At 44.3% G+C, this 18,347-nt stretch overlaps 2 protein-coding genes across 2 annotated transcripts in view; both read left to right on the top strand.

The window, feature by feature from the left end:
• The window catches only part of LOC306912358 (solute carrier family 22 member 23-like), a 59,990-nt gene extending 50,763 nt beyond the window's left edge, over positions 1-9,227 (top strand). Inside the window, 2 exon segments of the mRNA XM_079488515.1 lie at positions 4,094-4,217; positions 6,276-9,227. Coding sequence (XP_079344641.1) covers positions 4,094-4,217; positions 6,276-7,989 — 1,838 coding nt within the window. The 3' untranslated portion in view covers positions 7,990-9,227.
• Positions 9,228-12,546: 3,319 nt separating this feature from the next.
• Positions 12,547-17,553, top strand: LOC306912503 (tubulin beta-2A chain). Its single transcript, XM_079488775.1, has 4 exons — positions 12,547-12,707; positions 13,253-13,361; positions 14,708-14,818; positions 15,731-17,553. Exons 1-4 carry the CDS (start codon positions 12,651-12,653, stop codon positions 16,816-16,818), a joined length of 1,365 nt encoding a protein of 454 aa, XP_079344901.1. The 5' UTR covers positions 12,547-12,650; the 3' UTR covers positions 16,819-17,553.
• The last annotated feature ends 794 nt before the right edge of the window (positions 17,554-18,347 follow it).

Raw genomic sequence — 18,347 nt, 5'->3', positions numbered from 1 at the left:
CTATACACTTAAAGTAGTTGAGGCTCAGGATATACACTTAAAGTAGTTGAGGCTCAGGATATACACTTAAAGTAGTTGAGGCTCAGGATATACACTTAAAGTAGTTGAGGCTCAGGATATACACTTAAAGTAGTTGAGGCTCAGGATATACACTTAAAGTAGTTGAGGCTCAGGCTATACACTTAAAGTAGTTGAGGCTCAGGATATACACTTAAAGTAGTTGAGGCTCAGGATATACACTTAAAGTAGTTGAGGCTCAGGATATACACTTAAAGTAGTTGAGGCTCAGGATATACACTTAAAGTAGTTGAGGCATTACATTTGGTTTGGCTCGAAGTTTTGCCTCTTTCTTATATCATTTGACAATTTGGTCAATACTTATTATTTTGTGTCTCATGTAGTGGTCTTAAAAGTCTTAAAAGACACTTTACTGTCATCTGGGGACCCCCCCAAAAAAAAGAATACAAATAATAATAATCATGTGGGGAGGGGACTCCCCCTGGCGGGCCTGACCCACAGGTTGAGATCACTGTGTTAAATCAAATGAGCTTCATTGAGTTTGGGAAGGATTCAAACTCTATTGCCCAATGTACTGTATCTCCTGTAACATTTATAGATAAACATTTCCTACCAGGGAAATACAGCTGTCATGGCAGTGCTTCGGATGGAAACGTAGGACACATAAAGACAAAAGACATACAACCAAACATATACAAAAGAGTAAACCGTAAAGGAATTGGAACACCACACAAACCAAAAGGAGATTTAAACTGGTAGGATTTTTTTTTAATAATCTTAAATTATTTTGAAATCTGGTAGCATCACTCACTACAAGATAATCTTATAAGATTCTCTTATCAGATAATCTTAAACATGCGCACACTACAAGAACAATGCGGCATCACACACACACACACACTACAGGATTCTGTTAAGATTACCAGAATGCCCGATACTCAGGAGGGCTGTTTCCGACCCAAATTCACCCCGATTATCTTTTAGTGTGAGTCATGTGGTATGAGCTATTCACACGTTAAGAGTGACCTGAGGCCGATTCCACAAATACCTTCTAAATCAGTAGCCCCAGTATGTTCCCTCAGCACTACGCTCATTCTGTAGATCCGAGATGAGGTCACACCCTGGGCCCCTCCCACCGCGGTTGAGAAATGGCGCATGTTTCCACAAGGAATGCTTCTTACCATTTTCTGCACAATGAATCCAAAAAGTGAAGGGCCAAAAAAGTTTTACACTAATTCAAACTTGGTGTCGGCCAAGAAAATCCAAGTTTAAACAGTTAAACGAGCGTTTAAATCGGTTGTTTAGCATGTTTTTCAAGGAAGTTGAAAAGCTTTTGCGCCTCCCCGGCGCCTCCCCTGGTCGAATGGGGAATTAGATTTCCAACTGACTTCAGTTCACTCGACATGCACGTGCACATGCACGACTTCCTTGATAAACATGGAAGCGGCTGACTAAACAACCGCTGTAAACGCTCGTGTAACCGTTTAAACTTGGATTTTCTTGGCCGATGCTAAGTTTGAATTGGTGTAAAACTTTTTTGGCCCTTCACTTGTTGGATTCATTGTGCAGAAAAGGGTAGGAAGCGTTGACCTCATCTCGGAGCTACAGAATGAGCGTAGGGAGAGGGCACATATGGGGCTACTAAATCAGTAGTTCTCAAACTATTTTGTGCCAAGGACCCTGAAACACTTCAAAAATGTCAAAAAAGAAAGAAAAAAGTATCTACCCTCTGTATCCATCAGGACTACACAAACATCTCTACTTTTAATTGAACTCTGAGAGTGTACAAATGGGTCCGTTTGGTTCCAATTGGACACTCTCTGAGTTAAACTGATACTGAGGATTGTGTCTGTGTAGAGAGAGAGAAACACTCTGTCCTGATGGTGTCTCAGGTGTAATTAAAGTCCCACTCTTCACTCATTTCCTGGCCTTTGTGTCCTGAGGAGAACGGAGCCCTCTGTTAGGCATCTGTTTTCATTTGACCCTCGCCATTCTGCTCCAATCAGTTCATCAATCTCTCCATTCACTCCCACGTAATCCCTCCACCGGGCCGCAGAATGAGCCATCCTGTGGTCCTACGGGGGATTAGAGATTACAGCTGGTCACAGAAGCAGCCTCCTGTGATCCTGTTTGGGACAACTTAAACGTGTCTCATTCACGTCCATGGGAATCTAAGCCTTGTTTCAGTCTAAATGATCCTTCAGAATTAGACGGTCGGATTGGAGGAAAGCCTTTGCGGGGGAAACAACAATGTAGCTTTGATTTGACCACTTTGATAGATGAAACTTTTGCCGTCAGAATTTGAAAATGGTCCCGCCAATGGCCTCCATCCATTGGTTTAATTTAAGGGTTTTCAGGTGTCATCCCTTGTAAAATCTCAAAAATCCCCTTCCACTAAACTGGTAAAATATGCATCCACAGCAGGGAGTTAAAATAGTAAGTACCTCAGATGGTCATTATCATAAATCATTAATCATAGCATCCCTATTCTGGCCACCTGAATATTCAGTGAAAGTAGCCAATCTATAAGATATGTGTGGATTGTGAGCTGGCTATTTTCAGTGACCATATATAGTGTAGAGGGGGGGAAAAGTAGGGGGGCTAGTATAGACTCCTGGGCGACTTCAGTCTATTATAGGGTTTAAGTCAGAGGTTTTCAACCAGTGGTCCTTGAGGGGGTTCCAAGTGGTTCAAAGGTAAATGATGGAGAGTTGGTAACCAAATGGACCCTTATAGATCTTTAACTCTTGAGTGTGTAAAATGAAACCAAATGGATGCTCTCAAGAGTTAAATTATTAAACATCTGCATTACTTAATTTACAAGAAGTCTACAAAATTAGAGAATGTAGAAGTTGGAACAATTGCTATTTCGATCAACGTTTGCCTGCTATCTCTCCTAATGGTACCACATCAATACAGCATGGGAAAAACCTTCAAACTAAATATTCAAAGCCAAATGTCATCAAATGGTGGTCCGTGGCTCAAATGCCAAATAAATAATGGACCTTGATATGAAAAGGGTTGAAAACCACTGGTTTAAGTGGTCTATAAAGTGAGGAATAGAGCTACAAAACCCTCCCACCCAGTCATGGCATCAGTGGTTTATAAAGTGAGGAATAGAGCTACAAAACCCTCCCACCCAGTCATGGCATCAGTGGTTTATAAAGTGAGGAATAGAGCTACAAAACCCTCCCACCCAGTCATGGCATCAGTGCCTCTGCAGCAGGTGGTTTATAAAGTGAGGAATAGAGGTACAAAACCCTCCCACCCAGTCATGGCATCAGTGCCTCTGCAGCAGGTGGTTTATAAAGTGAGGAATAGAGGTACAAAACCCTCCCACCCAGTCATGGCATCAGTGCCTCTGCAGCAGGTGTCCTTGTTGCTGTACTAGTGACCCCTACTGGTTGGCCGGGGCATTTCTTCAGTGGGGAGGAGGTGGGTGTTGGGAGTGATGACGTGAACCTCATTGCGAAACATAAATGAAAAATGAAGTTATATTTTATATGTGATGATTTTGGCTTAATGGAGGCATTTTCTGTCATTTCCCATTTTTGCAATCAATAAAAAGGCAACAAATTCAACAAAAATTCAAACCAAAATTCAACAAAACTGCACTTCCTCTGTACCAACAATTCAACATCTGCGGTATAAGTTGGAAGCACGTTGTGCTTTTAAAAAGTGTTAACTCACTAAAGCCAGATCTACAAGCACACAGCGCGTCGCGTGGAGACGTGCTTTGTAGATCAGCTATTTTAGCAACCATGTATAAATCAGGCATAAAGCATACATTATATTACACTGCTGTGATTTTACATTCCATGAGGCAGGCCTAGGTCTTCACTTTACAATCACTACAGTGTGCATACAATCACTACTGTGTGTGTGTGTGTGTGTGTGTGTGTGTGTGTGTGTGTGTGTGTGTGTGTGTGTGTGTGTGTGTGTGTGTGTGTGTGTGTGTGTGTGTGTGTGTGTGTGTGTGTGTGTGTGTGTGTGTGTGTGTGTGTGTGTGTGTGTGTGTGTGTGTGTGTGTGTGTGTGTGTGTGTGTGTGTGTGTGTGTGTGTGTGTGGTCTGCAGAGCGCTCAGATACGCTGAATAGGAACTTCTCCATTGCCTTCTCCATCATTGGCATGTTTTCCTCCCACGCGGTCAGCAATCTGAGCATCTTCTTCTGTGCAGAGATCACCCCTACCGTCATCAGGTGAGCCCACCCAAACACTAGGACTGAACCAACCAAGGAGGCTCTGAAAGGGGGGCGGGGGTCTTAGAATTCATATCATCATGTCTTTTTTTTTCCCCCTCAAAACATTGCAGCAGCAGTTGCACGAGTTTTAGCGCAGTGGTTCCCCAGCTAAATGATAGTTTGGAACCAAATGGACCCTTATGGGTCTGTAACTCTTGAGTGTACGAATGTTGTACACTATCAGAGTTAAATTAACATTGATTGTACAATATAAATTGGGGGTCCCAGAGATAGAAATGCCATTAAATGGGGGTCCTAAATGCATGTCAAACTGGGGATCCTTGAAATGAAAATGGTTGAAAATCACTGCTAGAGCCGTAAAACTCTTCTCTTATTGGGGGGGGGTCCCTGGCGTATCTTTTCAAATGGGAACCACTGTTTTAGGGAACTGGTTTCCTGTCCACACTGCTGAAATGGGAACATAAATCATCATACATTTATAACCCTAGAAATAAGTATGACAACTTTAGCTTTTTTATTGCTGGGAGTTTATTGAGGTCATTCAGTCAATAGACCGGTTTTTAGGTTTCATTTACCGACAGGTAGGGTGAAACCGGCTGTAGGCTACATAAACCTGTAACCGCACACTGTGAGTTATCTAAACACTAATCTAAATTACATCCGTCTTGTCTGTCTGTCTATTGTATGTATGTGCTGTGTGTACTACCGTATGTATGCATATATCATATCTATTTCCACGTACATTATGTACTGTATAATATGCATGTCCTTGCAGATGCATTAGCTATACCAACCCACCCACTCCTGCTCGGGGGTGTGCTGTGAGCTCACCGACCTCATGGAAAGCCCCGCAGCATCCCCCATATGGCTTCAGTGTTATTGCGTAATTGTACATCCGCACCTTGTATGATGAAATAAGCCCCCTCCCCCCCTCTGGACATTATATGACACAGCATTGGATGTTGCTGGTGATGCTCAGTTATGTAAGGTGCTGCACTGCAAGGGGCTCTGTCTCTAGTGGTCAACATCAGCGATGACAGGAGAGGAATGGAACTGCATTCAATGTGGTGGTACGGCAGCACTCTCTGCTGCCGTGTGGATGAAATGGCACTGATGTCTAATATGAGTGTGTGCACAGGCAGCAGCAGCAACCTGTCGGCCAGTCAGGATGCTGCAAGTGGGCCCCAAAATAACTGGCAGAACACTTCCAACGGTTTTATTGATAATTATAATGTGAATATAAATAAATAATTAAAGGACCACTTCACCACTTTTCAACCTATCTTCATATAATAGGTCCTCACTAATAATCGTGTCTGTGTCTCATAGGAGGGCTGTGGGCAGTTTACAAACCCGTCCACCAGTGACATCATCAATGGGGAATCTAATAGAAAAGCTAATAGAAATTGCAGGCTTTCTAGTCTTGAAAAGTTGCAATGCGAAAAAGGAAGCCATCGTTCTCACGATAATACAAATCTAAATTTTTTTGTAAAAAAACATCTTGTTTAAAAAAAATCTGCCTAACGATGATGTCACTGGTGGACGGGTTTCCGAACTGCCCACAGCCCTCCTATGAGACACAGACTGAGTAGAAAAGAATGGTGGTATTTTATCATGATTATTAGTGAGGACCTATTATATGAACATGGGTTGAAAAGTGGTGAAGTGGTCCTTTAATGCAAAACAAAATGTCATGGTATGTTTTCTTTAAAACACAGAACAATTATTTTTTCTTTGTGATACAGATGAATAGTAACTTACACTATACTACCGTAGTTCCATTGATCCAAGGCGGAACACAATCGATTGATTATTGATTAAAATAGCCATGCTCTGAAAATGCATGTGGCCCACCCATCTGACCACTTAACATAGGTCCTGGCCAGTGGTCAGTGGTTGTAACAGTATATGTCCTACCTTTAGGGGCGGTGGTCTGGGTCTGGTCCTGGCCAGTGGCCAGTAGTTGTAACACTATATTTCTTACCATAGGGGCGGTGGTCTGGGTCTGATCCTGGCCAGTGGTCAGTGGTTGTAACACTATATTTCTTACCATAGGGGCGGTGGTCTGGGTCTTGTCCTGGCCAGTGCGGGCTTCGGCATGCTGACGGCCCCCATCATGGAGCTCCACAACCAGAAGGGCTACTTCCTCCATCACGTCATCTTCGCCTGCTGCACCCTCATCTGCATCATCTGCATCCTGCTGCTGCCCGAGACGCGCTACCAGCCCCTCCCCGAGACCCTCCTGGACGGCGAGAGCTACGTGCGGCGGCCCCAGCTCGTCACCCGGAGGCCGGGCGAACAGCTCCTCCTGCTGGCGCAGGCCGAGAGCAACCGCTCCATGCAGGACTACACGCAGGTGAACGACACGCCGCTCCACGAGGGGGTGCCGCCCACCGCCGTGGCCACCATGGACTCCACGGCCTCCTCGGCGGTGGACCTGACCGCTCCGTCGGTCATAGACATATCCGTCCCCGCGTCGCTGGAGGTCCACACCGTCTCCAAGATCGAGCTCAAAGATCCCAACGGTCGCTCGGTGTCGCCCTCGTCCATAACCATCGCCAGCTTGGATAAAGGCTGCATCATACTGGCCAGTCAAGAACACCTGCTGTTGTCCACTCCTCTACACAAGGCCCCGTGCGCGAAGCACCCGCTCCTGACCGATGCCGAGGACTCCACCACGCCGCTCATGGGTTCCATGGAGCCGTCCACTGACCTTCCCCTTCCCGTGATGAGAGATGCTGCTCCATCGCCTGGAAAAGAGCCCGCCGCCTCCGGCCCTGCCATGGAAACCCAGCCTACCTCTCTGGTGGACGACCCTTGTGTGGAATCTCTGCCTACCTCGGCGTCGCTCCCTGCCACTCCTGTCATGGAACCCATGCCAAGGTCCGCGGTGCTGGTATCCCCCGTTCTCCCGGAATCCGCCATTCCCCTGGAACCCCCCATTCCCCCGGCCGACGATGACATCATCAATACCGCTCCGGTGTTGGAGATGACCACACAACCGTGTGCGGATGCTGCACCTGCTGCCGTGGTGGACCCTGTTGTTACCCTGCCTGCGCAAGACCATCACCCTCCCACCCCTCCTGCCACTCCCTCTCCGGCTCCAATTGCTGCCCCTCCGCCGTCGTCAGATGGCGGTGTTCCTGCTGACCCCTCCCCCACCGTCAGTGCTGATCCTGACGTTCTCATCCAGATAGACTCTGAATCAATAGATGAGTCCATGTCTGTGCCCTCCATCCCCCACGAGCCGCCCTCCCCGAGGGACTCTCCCGTTCCTGCCCCGGATGTAGACTCTGTCCAAACCCCGCAGTTAGACTCGACCTCCCCCTGTGCCATTGATGTTTCCCCTGCTGCCCCTGCCCCCCTACCACCACCACCCTCTCCCCCTCCTCCACCCTCTTCCCCTCCTCCACCACACGTCGAATCAGATCCGATCCCCTCTGTTGATCGGTCTGCGTCCCCTGCCATAGACGCTGTTGGCTCAGCTATGCCGCCTCCGATCATTCTCCCCGTCACGGACACTGTGCATCATGCGTCCCCTCCGGACGCCAACTCCACTCTTCTGACTGTCACAGCCGTTGCTCGGCCCTCTCTGGACTCTGCCACTTCGCTCGCCGTAGACTCTGCGCCGAGCGCCGCCACAGACTGTGATCCTCCCACCTCCATAGTGAACTGCACCGTCTCCTCGCCTATAGACTCCGGTGTCCCTCCCATCACAGACTGTGCCATCACAGAAATCAACATTGTCAACGGAGTGACGTCGTCATGATCCAGCAAGACAAACAAATCTTAAAAAGAGAACAGATGACCCTGTGTCAGGAATGAAGCCCATAAGGGCACTGACTATCCTGCTGGGGCCACAGGCACTTAATGAAGACTGCCGCCATTCGGAGGAACATGTTTTACAGTGGTGCTTGTTTCTCAGTAGTCATTGTACTGCGATTAGCCAATGAACAGGATGATGCAAGTGGGAGAGTGCCAGAGGTTGGTCTGTGACAGTATGAAAGTCAATTCTGCTCTGCTGAATGTCATCAGACATCCACCAGCCTATGAAATACCTTCATGTAAATCAGCAAGGTTCACTGTCTTGTCATTTTTAAGAGTTTAAAAAGAAAAGAAAAGTACCCCATGTTCACTGAGTCATGTCATCAAGGTGGGTGGTAAATGCAATGATGCTAAGAAACAAAAAAATAATTGTACTTTTGCTCCGTTCAACATAGTTGTGTACAAATACCACCTTACCTTGATGAAGGGAAATGTTTTGTCTTTGATGAGTTAAAGAATTGGAGCACTTTTTTGTATGTATACAGTACATGAAACCAAAACTGTTTGGCCCAAATGAAATGTTATCTTAATGACATCAAAATATTTTACAAGACAGTATTAGTAGGCTTAAACCGATAATAGTTCAGTCCCAAGAACGTAGTCCTATACAAAATGTGTACAATTAGTACATTGGGCGTATTCTAAAGTTAAAAAAAACCAATTTGGTCTTTTGAAGAAGACAGAAAATTGATAACAAAAAGTAACATTTTAAAAGTATGGTTTGTAAATGAGTTGGTAGAGTTGCATTTGTTAACATGTGACTGAGTACATGAATGGTGTTAGCGAGAACGCGACGGATCCAGATTTTGTGGGTCTGAAGCAGCCTTTTATTTTTCCAAATGTTCCTTTCAATGACATTTATGGTATGCAATTGTTTTTTTGTAAATGCAATATTGTAAGTAAATGCATACTTTGTTGTTGTGCTTGAGTTTTTAAGCATAATCCTCCATGGTGTGCCCTTATTGTATAAAGGTATAAGACATTCGTACAATGTTTGTGTGAATGTTAACGTGGCACCTTATGCTTTGCAATGCAGACAAAGCATGAAAAGAAATCTTGTGAACTTGTCAATATAACAAGCTGATGTTCAGAATGGTAACTATCCTAAAAAGACACGAGCTATTTTTGAAATGGGTGACAGAATGTTTCATTTCATCACAAACAATATAAACATTGCCAGTCTCCATTGTGTTTTTCAAATCACAATTTAAAGTGAACATTCTTTTTTCTTCTTTTTTTGTATACCATGATTCATATCTACACATAAAACTAAGTTTACCTTGCTGTTAACAATATTCACACGGCGGACATTTTTATCTTACGTCATCCTCTGTGGTGGTTCCCAACCTCCCCGAGTATGACGTCTGAGCAAAATGACCGCTGTGTGAATATGTTCAATAGCTGCAATAGTTTTATACATTTGTGGAAAATGTAGGTCCAATCCTTCCTTTTATTGCTCATCTTACACCTTAACATATTAACATGATTAAATTAACGTGGACTTTTGCTCAAGGAAATTGTCTCTGATAAGTATATAAAAGATGTGCGTGTATATATATACATGAGGAGCTTTTTCTTCCAAAGCCCATGTCCAATTGTGGACAGCATTATACTTGACTAAGATCTGTGACTAACTTGACAATGGTAGCTACATACTTGATGCAATGGAGGTAATTGTAATATATATCCTTTCCTTTATCCAGAGGAAGAACTATGATTACAGATAGGCCACTGTTTACAGCAATTTTCATAACAATAATAATACAAAACTATCGTACTGTAGAAATTTAGAGCCAAATGAATGATGTCTTGTCATTTCAAATGTGACAGAGCTCATGCTCACAGTGTGTTGTATTGTTAGATATTGTCGCTGTGGGGCAAAAAACCTTGTATGTCCAAAACTGTATAGGCCTGCTTTTAAGGAAATGGAGAAAAAGAACATGTGTTCCAATGGATTCAGCAGCGTTATTATTTAGTCGCTCATTTTAATACTTTTATTGGTTAATTATTTAAAAAACCCACAGACAGACTTAATCACTTTCGAACATAAAAGCAAAGAAAAAGGCCAATCTACTTGAAGCTCATAAGTGCTATGCGTTGTGAGCTTGTCGACCGGATATTGTCACCTTGTTTGCGCGACACTGTCGTATATAACGAAGTAGGGCATTCATTTACAGAAAGACTTCAGTTGGAATTTTGAAGATACAGGGTTTCCGCCCGACAGTGACTCTTATTCATCCAGGGAATAGCACTCATCTAAAGAGAAATGCAGTATCATTCAGTGCTCGAGGACATCATCGGATGTTCACAGTTGATCCCACTGTCTACATGTACTACTTGTGTGGTTGTCAAGAGTCTTACCGGTACTTTGTTCCGTCTTTATCTCCAAGTCATATGCACTGTTCTATATTACACTATATGCTTTGATACCTGGTGGTCAAGCATATACCTGCTTTAGGTGGTTTTCCTGTGAATGGCGTTTATCCATCACTTCCATGCAGCTCATGGAAGGCTCTAATTATAAACATGTATGGGATTGCCAATTGCCATCTATGGAAATATACGAATGAATGTTTGATGTGAGTGAAAAACATTGCAATACTCAAAGCACAATGTTCTGTAATCCTGTGAAGACAGATCATTTAGACATTGTCTGCCTTAAAAGACAAGACGGCATAGTCTGGATACAAATTGACCTTTGTAATAGACCAACGCATACAGTAATTCACTTCATGAGATAAGGTGTTTACAATGCGTTAAACAGGTCTTAACAACTCCAGCATCCACATTTGGGCGAGTATATATTGCCTGCAGTGATTAATCGCTACCCATTTGTCTGACTACCCATGTCCTTGAATGCTACTCTCTCTCTCCGTCTGTGTGTGTGTGTATGTCAGAGAAATAATGTTTGCATTGCTGAAGCCCATGTAATTCCTGTGTAGAGACAATGACATAATTCAACCGGTGTCTGATCAGATTTCAGTTGGATGCTTTTGTTTTGACGTGATGCCACACTCTCTGCAGCCATTGGTGTAGCTGTCTTGCATCTAGTAAGCCTTCAGTTTAAATAGGTCGAGGATGCAAAATGGTAACATAATTGAGAGCAACCCACGGCAAGGCACGTCACCAATGATGGCATAGAGCACGAAGTGACTAATACATGTGATAGATTACAGTAGAGTACTAGGTATGGATAAGAATTAACAACCACATGAAATTAAATTACTTGTGATTGTCAGATGAGACCAGCTGTATCATGCCGTAGATTGCAACATGGACTGGTAAACAGTTCTAAACTTGACTAGGAATAGTCTCCAGTCCTCCACCTTCCCCACTGTAAACACCTCAGAGCTTCTATAGTATGGCATAGAATCTCTGCTAATGGGAGATTTGAATGAATGTAAAAACAAAAACAAAACATGGATTGTACCATTATACACTATGTTTCTTTTTCCTTTAACACAAATAATGCACTTGTACATAAGCCATACATGTTGTTAAAATAAAATCCATTATTTATTGATCAACTGTGGGTATCCTTGTATCTTTCATTTCCTCCGGCTGTGTTCTGTGAACCAGCCTGTATGATGCAATTCATTTCAACGCTTGGGTCATACGGTTACCATATCACATCAAGACCTGAAATATTAAATGTTTTCCCCACCAATTGTTAGAATACCATGTTACTTTTTGATCAAATCAAAACCAAGTGACTATACTGCACATTTCATACAGCAAGAGCAACTCTACTGTATTGCTTTACGGACAAGAATGATGACTAAAAAAAGTAGCCTAAGCATACCTTTGATAAAAGGCATCCTCAAACATTGTGCATTAGCTGTTTACTGAACACAATATTCATAAAAGTAACAAACTGATATCTTTGATTGATTGATTGATTGAATACTTTATTAGTCAGAATTGTAAAACAGCATGTGTTACTGTAGGATATTAAAGCTAAAAGGATAACACAAAAAGGTCCTGGGGACTTATTTCCATTGGTGCTACAGTATGTATTCAATTCATCAACAAATATAGCCTACTGAATATAGGCTACTGTTTGAAGCTAACCTGGTTTGCTGTAATGCATAAAGGTACAACAACATACCCTGGCTATATATTAAAATATTCTCTTCTATGAGTGTTTTTGCGATACATAATATAGGCTACGTAAGTACGTATATATTGGCAGTAAAACAGTAACAGTCTGGGCTTGGAAACTAAGGAGTGTCCTTTTAAAAAATGGGTACACGGGCAGAAAAGCAGGCAGTATTTTGTCTGGGACAGACAGGGTGTCAGGCTCGGCTCCATCAGTGGGTGATGCAGCATCCTCCCATCCTCTGGTCCACTGCATCAAATCAGTGGCACGCCATTGGCTGAGGGGAACATTCGGGGTGCTCTGCTGCTGTGACGTCATCCAGCCAGCAGCACGTTTATCTCCGTGGCCGGCTCCTCGCCTCTCAGGAATGTAACGTTAGCATCAAGTGTTGCTCTGATCGTGAGGCTCGTTGATACAGCGGCAGAGGAAGGAAAGGAAGACTGGAAACCACCGGTGAAGTTTATTGGGACAACATTTAGGCTTTCAGCTCGCCTTCAAATCGCACCATGAGGGAGATTGTTCATATCCAGGCTGGACAGTGTGGAAATCAGATTGGCGCTAAGGTAAAGGCTATGTTTTTTTGTTTTGTTTTTAATTATTTTATTTTTTAACAAAATGAAATACAATAAATGATAATGACAAGGCATTTAGTATTTAATACTCGCTTTTGTTATGGTCTTTACCTGCAAGGCTGCATGGCCATATTGTTTTATGCAATTTAGTCAATAGCTTAGCCTACTAAAACAACTTCTATATCACCTTACGGGATCTTGAAGATAATGTAAAGCTTTTGAGATCATGTTGATAACTATGTTTATGATGAGTGGGTGCGGTCGTGTCCTGTGGGCTGGTCTGGTCGTCTGGGGATGACAACGGCAGGCTGCAGCAGTGGCTGGCAGCAGCTAGGCTGCCCGACTAGCGCGTCAAGAGATGCGCAGCTGCAATAATATGGCCACGACACGACAACCCACAGGAATGGGTTATAATGTTTGGCCACTTACATTAAATCTGATGTGTGTGTATATATATCTGTCTGATGAACACTGACTTTAGTATTATCTATTATGTCTACTTATAGGCCTATTCTTTACTATCTGTTTCATTTTAGTTCTGGGAGGTGATAAGTGATGAACACGGAATTGATCCCACTGGCAGTTACCAAGGTGACAGTGACCTGCAGCTGGAGAGGATAAATGTGTACTACAATGAGGCATCAGGTAAATCTACAAATTCACAAGCTGTATAGCCTTCCTTATAAACACATTACGTTTTTCTTTTGAACCATGCATTTCCGATTCAGCAAGCGTTTTTCTGCTTTTGTTAATAGCCCAGCAGCTATATATGCAAGCCGAAGACCTAATTTGGTGGTAAAAGTAGGTTCAGCTAACAGCACAGGGATAAAATGAGGACACCAGAACCTGCTAAATGCAGTCCCCCCCCCCCCCCCCCCTCTCCCTTTCTCTCTGAGGCACACAGGTATATATCTGCACTCTGCAGTCTCTGTTTAGCTGACCCAGAGCGGAGAACGCACAGTGCTGAACTCACTCACTGCACACATGCGACCGGCTTTATTAGCCAGGCATTTTGAAGGTCATTGCAAATGCATCTAGTGTCCCTCGTCGTCACTGGCACTGCTATATTGAGCAGCCAGAGTCATGTGGCCACTAGCTGCTTTGGCAGTGCATAGTCAGCCTGGTTTCCAGCTTGATTCTCTGCGTTCCGTGATTTGTTTTGTCACGAGAGTGACAAAACAAATCACAGAACCTATAGGGAATCAGGCTGGAAACCAGACCAGTGCATAGAGGCCTAAACAGGAAAGCTGCATATAGGCCTTACACAGACAGGACATTCACTACAACGCCTGCCTATAGGCCTATCCTATTTCCAATGATCAGCGGTAGCCCGTATTGATTGTTTCCGTTTCGCGAGCTGGCCTGGCATCAATGTTAACTGTGGGGGCACTACTGTCTCAACGTGAATTGATTTCATATACCACTAATAAATTCCCCCTAAAATATTCAGTGAGATGAGATGACTGACAGATCTGTACGTGCATGGGCAAGCACTCCTTAAGAGAGCCAAGACAGATGATGAGTGAAAAAAAGGGGGGCAGCCAGGTCTGTGGGGACATCACGCCTTGAATGGATTTTCACAGAACTCAGCGCTTATGCAGCCCACTCGTCTAAAATTAGCAGTTTGGTATGCAACATGCTGCTGCAGTCTGCATGCAAGACACCGGGTCACAGATGGAGGGAGGGGGGTGGGGGATGCCAAGGTGTGTGGAGGAGGAGGAGGAGGAGGAGGGTGATGCAGGTGTGTGACGGAAAAAGCTCCCTGCATCGCTTAAAGACAAAATGAAGTTTCCACGTAAGATTAATGACATAATTGTTATCACTCTCTTTATTAAAACGCTATTTAATCTAACGGTCACTTTTGTACATGGATCATTCTCTCCGCCCTTGCCCCTATACTGCAACGATTGCATCATTCCTTTCCTTTCTCTATCAACCAGCCATTAACTTAATTATATCTCTCCTCTCCTCTCTTCTCTTTCCTGACAAAGGTAATAAGTTTGTCCCTCGCGCCATCCTGGTGGACCTGGAGCCAGGCACCATGGATTCGGTCCGCTCCGGCCCCTTCGGACAGCTCTTCAGGCCCGACAACTTTGTCTTCGGTGAGTGTTGCTGACGCTGCTCATCCTCAGGCAGCTCGGCTGCACGGTTTGTGTGCGTGTCAGCATAGATGTCATATTCTGTTAATCCATTGAGACCTGGAACGCATCCATGTCACGTTAGCGTTTAACCACATTAACCATTAACCCATTTTGGGCGGGAACCCCTTTTGGTGTTTTAAACATTGTTATAATTTAGCTATTGAAAAATAGCAGATCTACAAGCTCATAGCGCGCCACCGAGTGGCGTGCTATGAACTTGTAGGTCTGCTATTTTTGAAAAATCGTTAAAATGTGCCTCAAATCTTTCCGAAAATTGTCATGATTTAGAAAACTTTTTTTTTTTAATTTCGACGTCAGGCCTGAATGGGTTAAAGCCAGCAGCCAGCAGCTTTTTATTTATTTTTTCCCCGACAGTAATGTACTGTATATTCAGATTCACCCATGTAAAGCTTCTGCAGCCCCTCAGCAATGTGCCAGTTGTATGTGATGCATTTTCTATGCACAGCTGTGTCACGCTGACACAGCTCTAGGTGTGTGACTCAGCAAAATGTAGTCTTCCGGGGGATACTATACTGCAGTGCTGATCTGAGCTGAGAGTACAGCCAAAGCCAATACAATCCACCACCAGCTGCCTCACTACTTCTCTGGCCATACTGCTCCACAATGGCGAGCTGAAGGAGCAACTGCCTTTTATTGGCGAATACCATATGAATATATACAGTACATTAACATTAAAATAGACAAATATAAACATCAAATGCAATACATTTACGGCAAAGCACGTTGCCTATAATTCTAGAAAGTTATACAAATTATCTTAGCTCTGTGTTTGTTTCTCCATTCTAATTCATGAATTAGTCTTTGCATAAATGGCATGTTTATACTGTTACACCCCACCCATCCACCCTCCAGGTCAGAGTGGAGCTGGAAACAACTGGGCCAAGGGCCACTACACAGAGGGAGCTGAGCTGGTGGACTCGGTACTGGACGTGGTGAGGAAGGAGTCAGAGAACTGCGACTGCCTCCAGGGCTTCCAGCTCACACACTCTCTGGGCGGCGGTACAGGCTCGGGCATGGGCACGCTGCTCATCAGCAAGATCCGCGAGGAGTACCCCGACCGCATCATGAACACCTTCAGCGTCATGCCTTCCCCCAAGGTGTCGGACACCGTGGTGGAGCCCTACAACGCCACGCTCTCCGTTCACCAGCTGGTGGAGAACACGGACGAGACCTTCAGCATCGACAACGAGGCACTGTACGACATCTGCTTCCGCACGCTCAAACTGACAACGCCCACCTACGGCGACCTGAACCACCTGGTCTCGGCCACCATGAGCGGGGTAACCACCTGCCTGCGCTTCCCGGGCCAGCTCAACGCAGACCTCCGCAAGCTGGCCGTCAACATGGTGCCCTTCCCCCGGCTGCACTTCTTCATGCCGGGCTTCGCCCCGCTCACCAGCCGAGGGAGCCAGCAGTACCGAGCCCTCTCCGTGCCGGAGCTCACGCAGCAGATGTTCGACGCCAAGAACATGATGGCCGCCTGCGACCCGCGCCACGGCCGCTACCTCACCGTGGCGGCCATCTTCCGCGGCCGCATGTCCATGAAGGAGGTGGACGAGCAGATGCTGAGCGTCCAGAACAAGAACAGCAGCTACTTCGTGGAGTGGATCCCCAACAACGTTAAGACGGCCGTGTGCGACATCCCGCCACGCGGCCTGAAGATGTCCGCCACCTTCATCGGCAACAGCACGGCCATCCAGGAGCTGTTCAGGAGGATCTCGGAGCAGTTCACCGCCATGTTCCGCCGCAAGGCCTTCCTCCACTGGTACACCGGAGAGGGCATGGACGAGATGGAGTTCACCGAGGCCGAGAGCAACATGAACGACCTGGTGTCGGAGTACCAGCAGTACCAGGACGCCACCGCAGACGAGATGGGAGAGTACGAGGAGGATGAAATCGAGGATGAGGAAGAGGCAGCTCGCCATGATGTCCGTCACTGATGGCGATGCATGTCTGTGTGCTACGTAAACCAATCACTGGGAATAATCAATAATTGTTGTTTGAAGGTGCAGAAGGGAAATACGAATGATTTAAGAGATGTATGTAACTACTGCTGTGTGCAAATTATCTTTAGATACAGCTATTTAGCTAATTGATTAAATTGTCTATCAATGTGGCTCGTATTTGGAAAAAGACCATGAGTGATATTAGAACTTAACAATTATGTGAATATTATAGTCATTGGTTTTCCACGCTTTGCCAGGTTTTGTAACTTTTACTTCCACGTCACTGTTAGTGTCAAAATAAATTTGCTGTCCTATAAATGTTTTGTCTTTTTTTGTATTGCAATGCTTTGCATAAATGTAGATATTTGACTCCATACCAGTACTCATATATTTCAACTCCCAAGTTTACTTACGGTATGATATATTTTCTCACAAAGTACAACATAGTCTATTCAAATTATCTGAGATAAAATGTTGTCTCATGATTTTGTCTCATCATGACCTATTGTGTTTTAATTTGTGTAATATGAGGACAAAACAAAAATGAATAGTTGAAGTACTTACCTTACCTTACTGTCTCTTGTGAGCTGGAAGCTAGTTCTTTTCGATATCAACCAGTCTTGCCGGTTGTCGGGCCACAGACTAGGGATGGGCGTATTCATTCTGAAATATCAATTCTGTCATTTTGCTTTCGAGATTCAATTCGCACATTAAAATATTGATACCAAAGGTTTTCTTCAATTGTAAATTTCTTTCTTATGAAATGTTGTGTAGTCAATAGTCATGTATTGACTGTTGAAAGGAAATTCTTGAATTCTTCTCCTGCCATCTCCCCCTGTTCACAGATATCTGTATGATGAGTAACTAGCAAGTAACCAAGTAACCAATATTAACTCATTCCAGTCATTTAAGAGATATAAACTCTTGTTTGCCTTCTAACACTGAAGGAAATTATTGAGATACATTGAATAATTGACATTGCTCAATGATCTGATCACATTTCAGACTTGCTTATTTTAAATTGCTGAACCAGCTGTCTTGGATATGTCTTCCAAGATGCAAGCTCCAGTCATACTTTATAGACAACAATTTGAATCTGCACCTAGACATTAACTAGGATCTGTCACTCACTTAAACACCAGAGGAAAAGAAAGTCATCCTGCCCTTCACACCTGCAATGATGTCACTACAGTGATGGAACACGTACTGACAGTAAAGTATGACTCATGTTTCACTCCCTCATTGACTCGCACACACAAGCTTCAGAATACAGGAAGCTGAGGCTCCCACTGTTTCCGAAGCCACTGAACTTTAGGTCAATAACGCCCATTCCCAGCAAACATAAGAGGTACAGAAATGAACACATTTTTGGTCATTCTTCAAAAATGCTGGATACGACACTATGAACAGAATCATAGTGTTTACATTGACTAGACTAAACGAAGGCTTGGGGCCACCTTGACACAGATGTTATCAAACAATGACAGGATGAATACTGGAACTAGAAAGGAATGCAGGAAGCA

This window comes from Electrona antarctica (assembly GCF_951216825.1).
Source record: "Electrona antarctica genome assembly, chromosome: 19".
Classification (NCBI taxonomy): Eukaryota; Metazoa; Chordata; class Actinopteri; order Myctophiformes; family Myctophidae; genus Electrona; species Electrona antarctica.
This window is presented reverse-complemented; position numbering and strand designations above follow the sequence as displayed.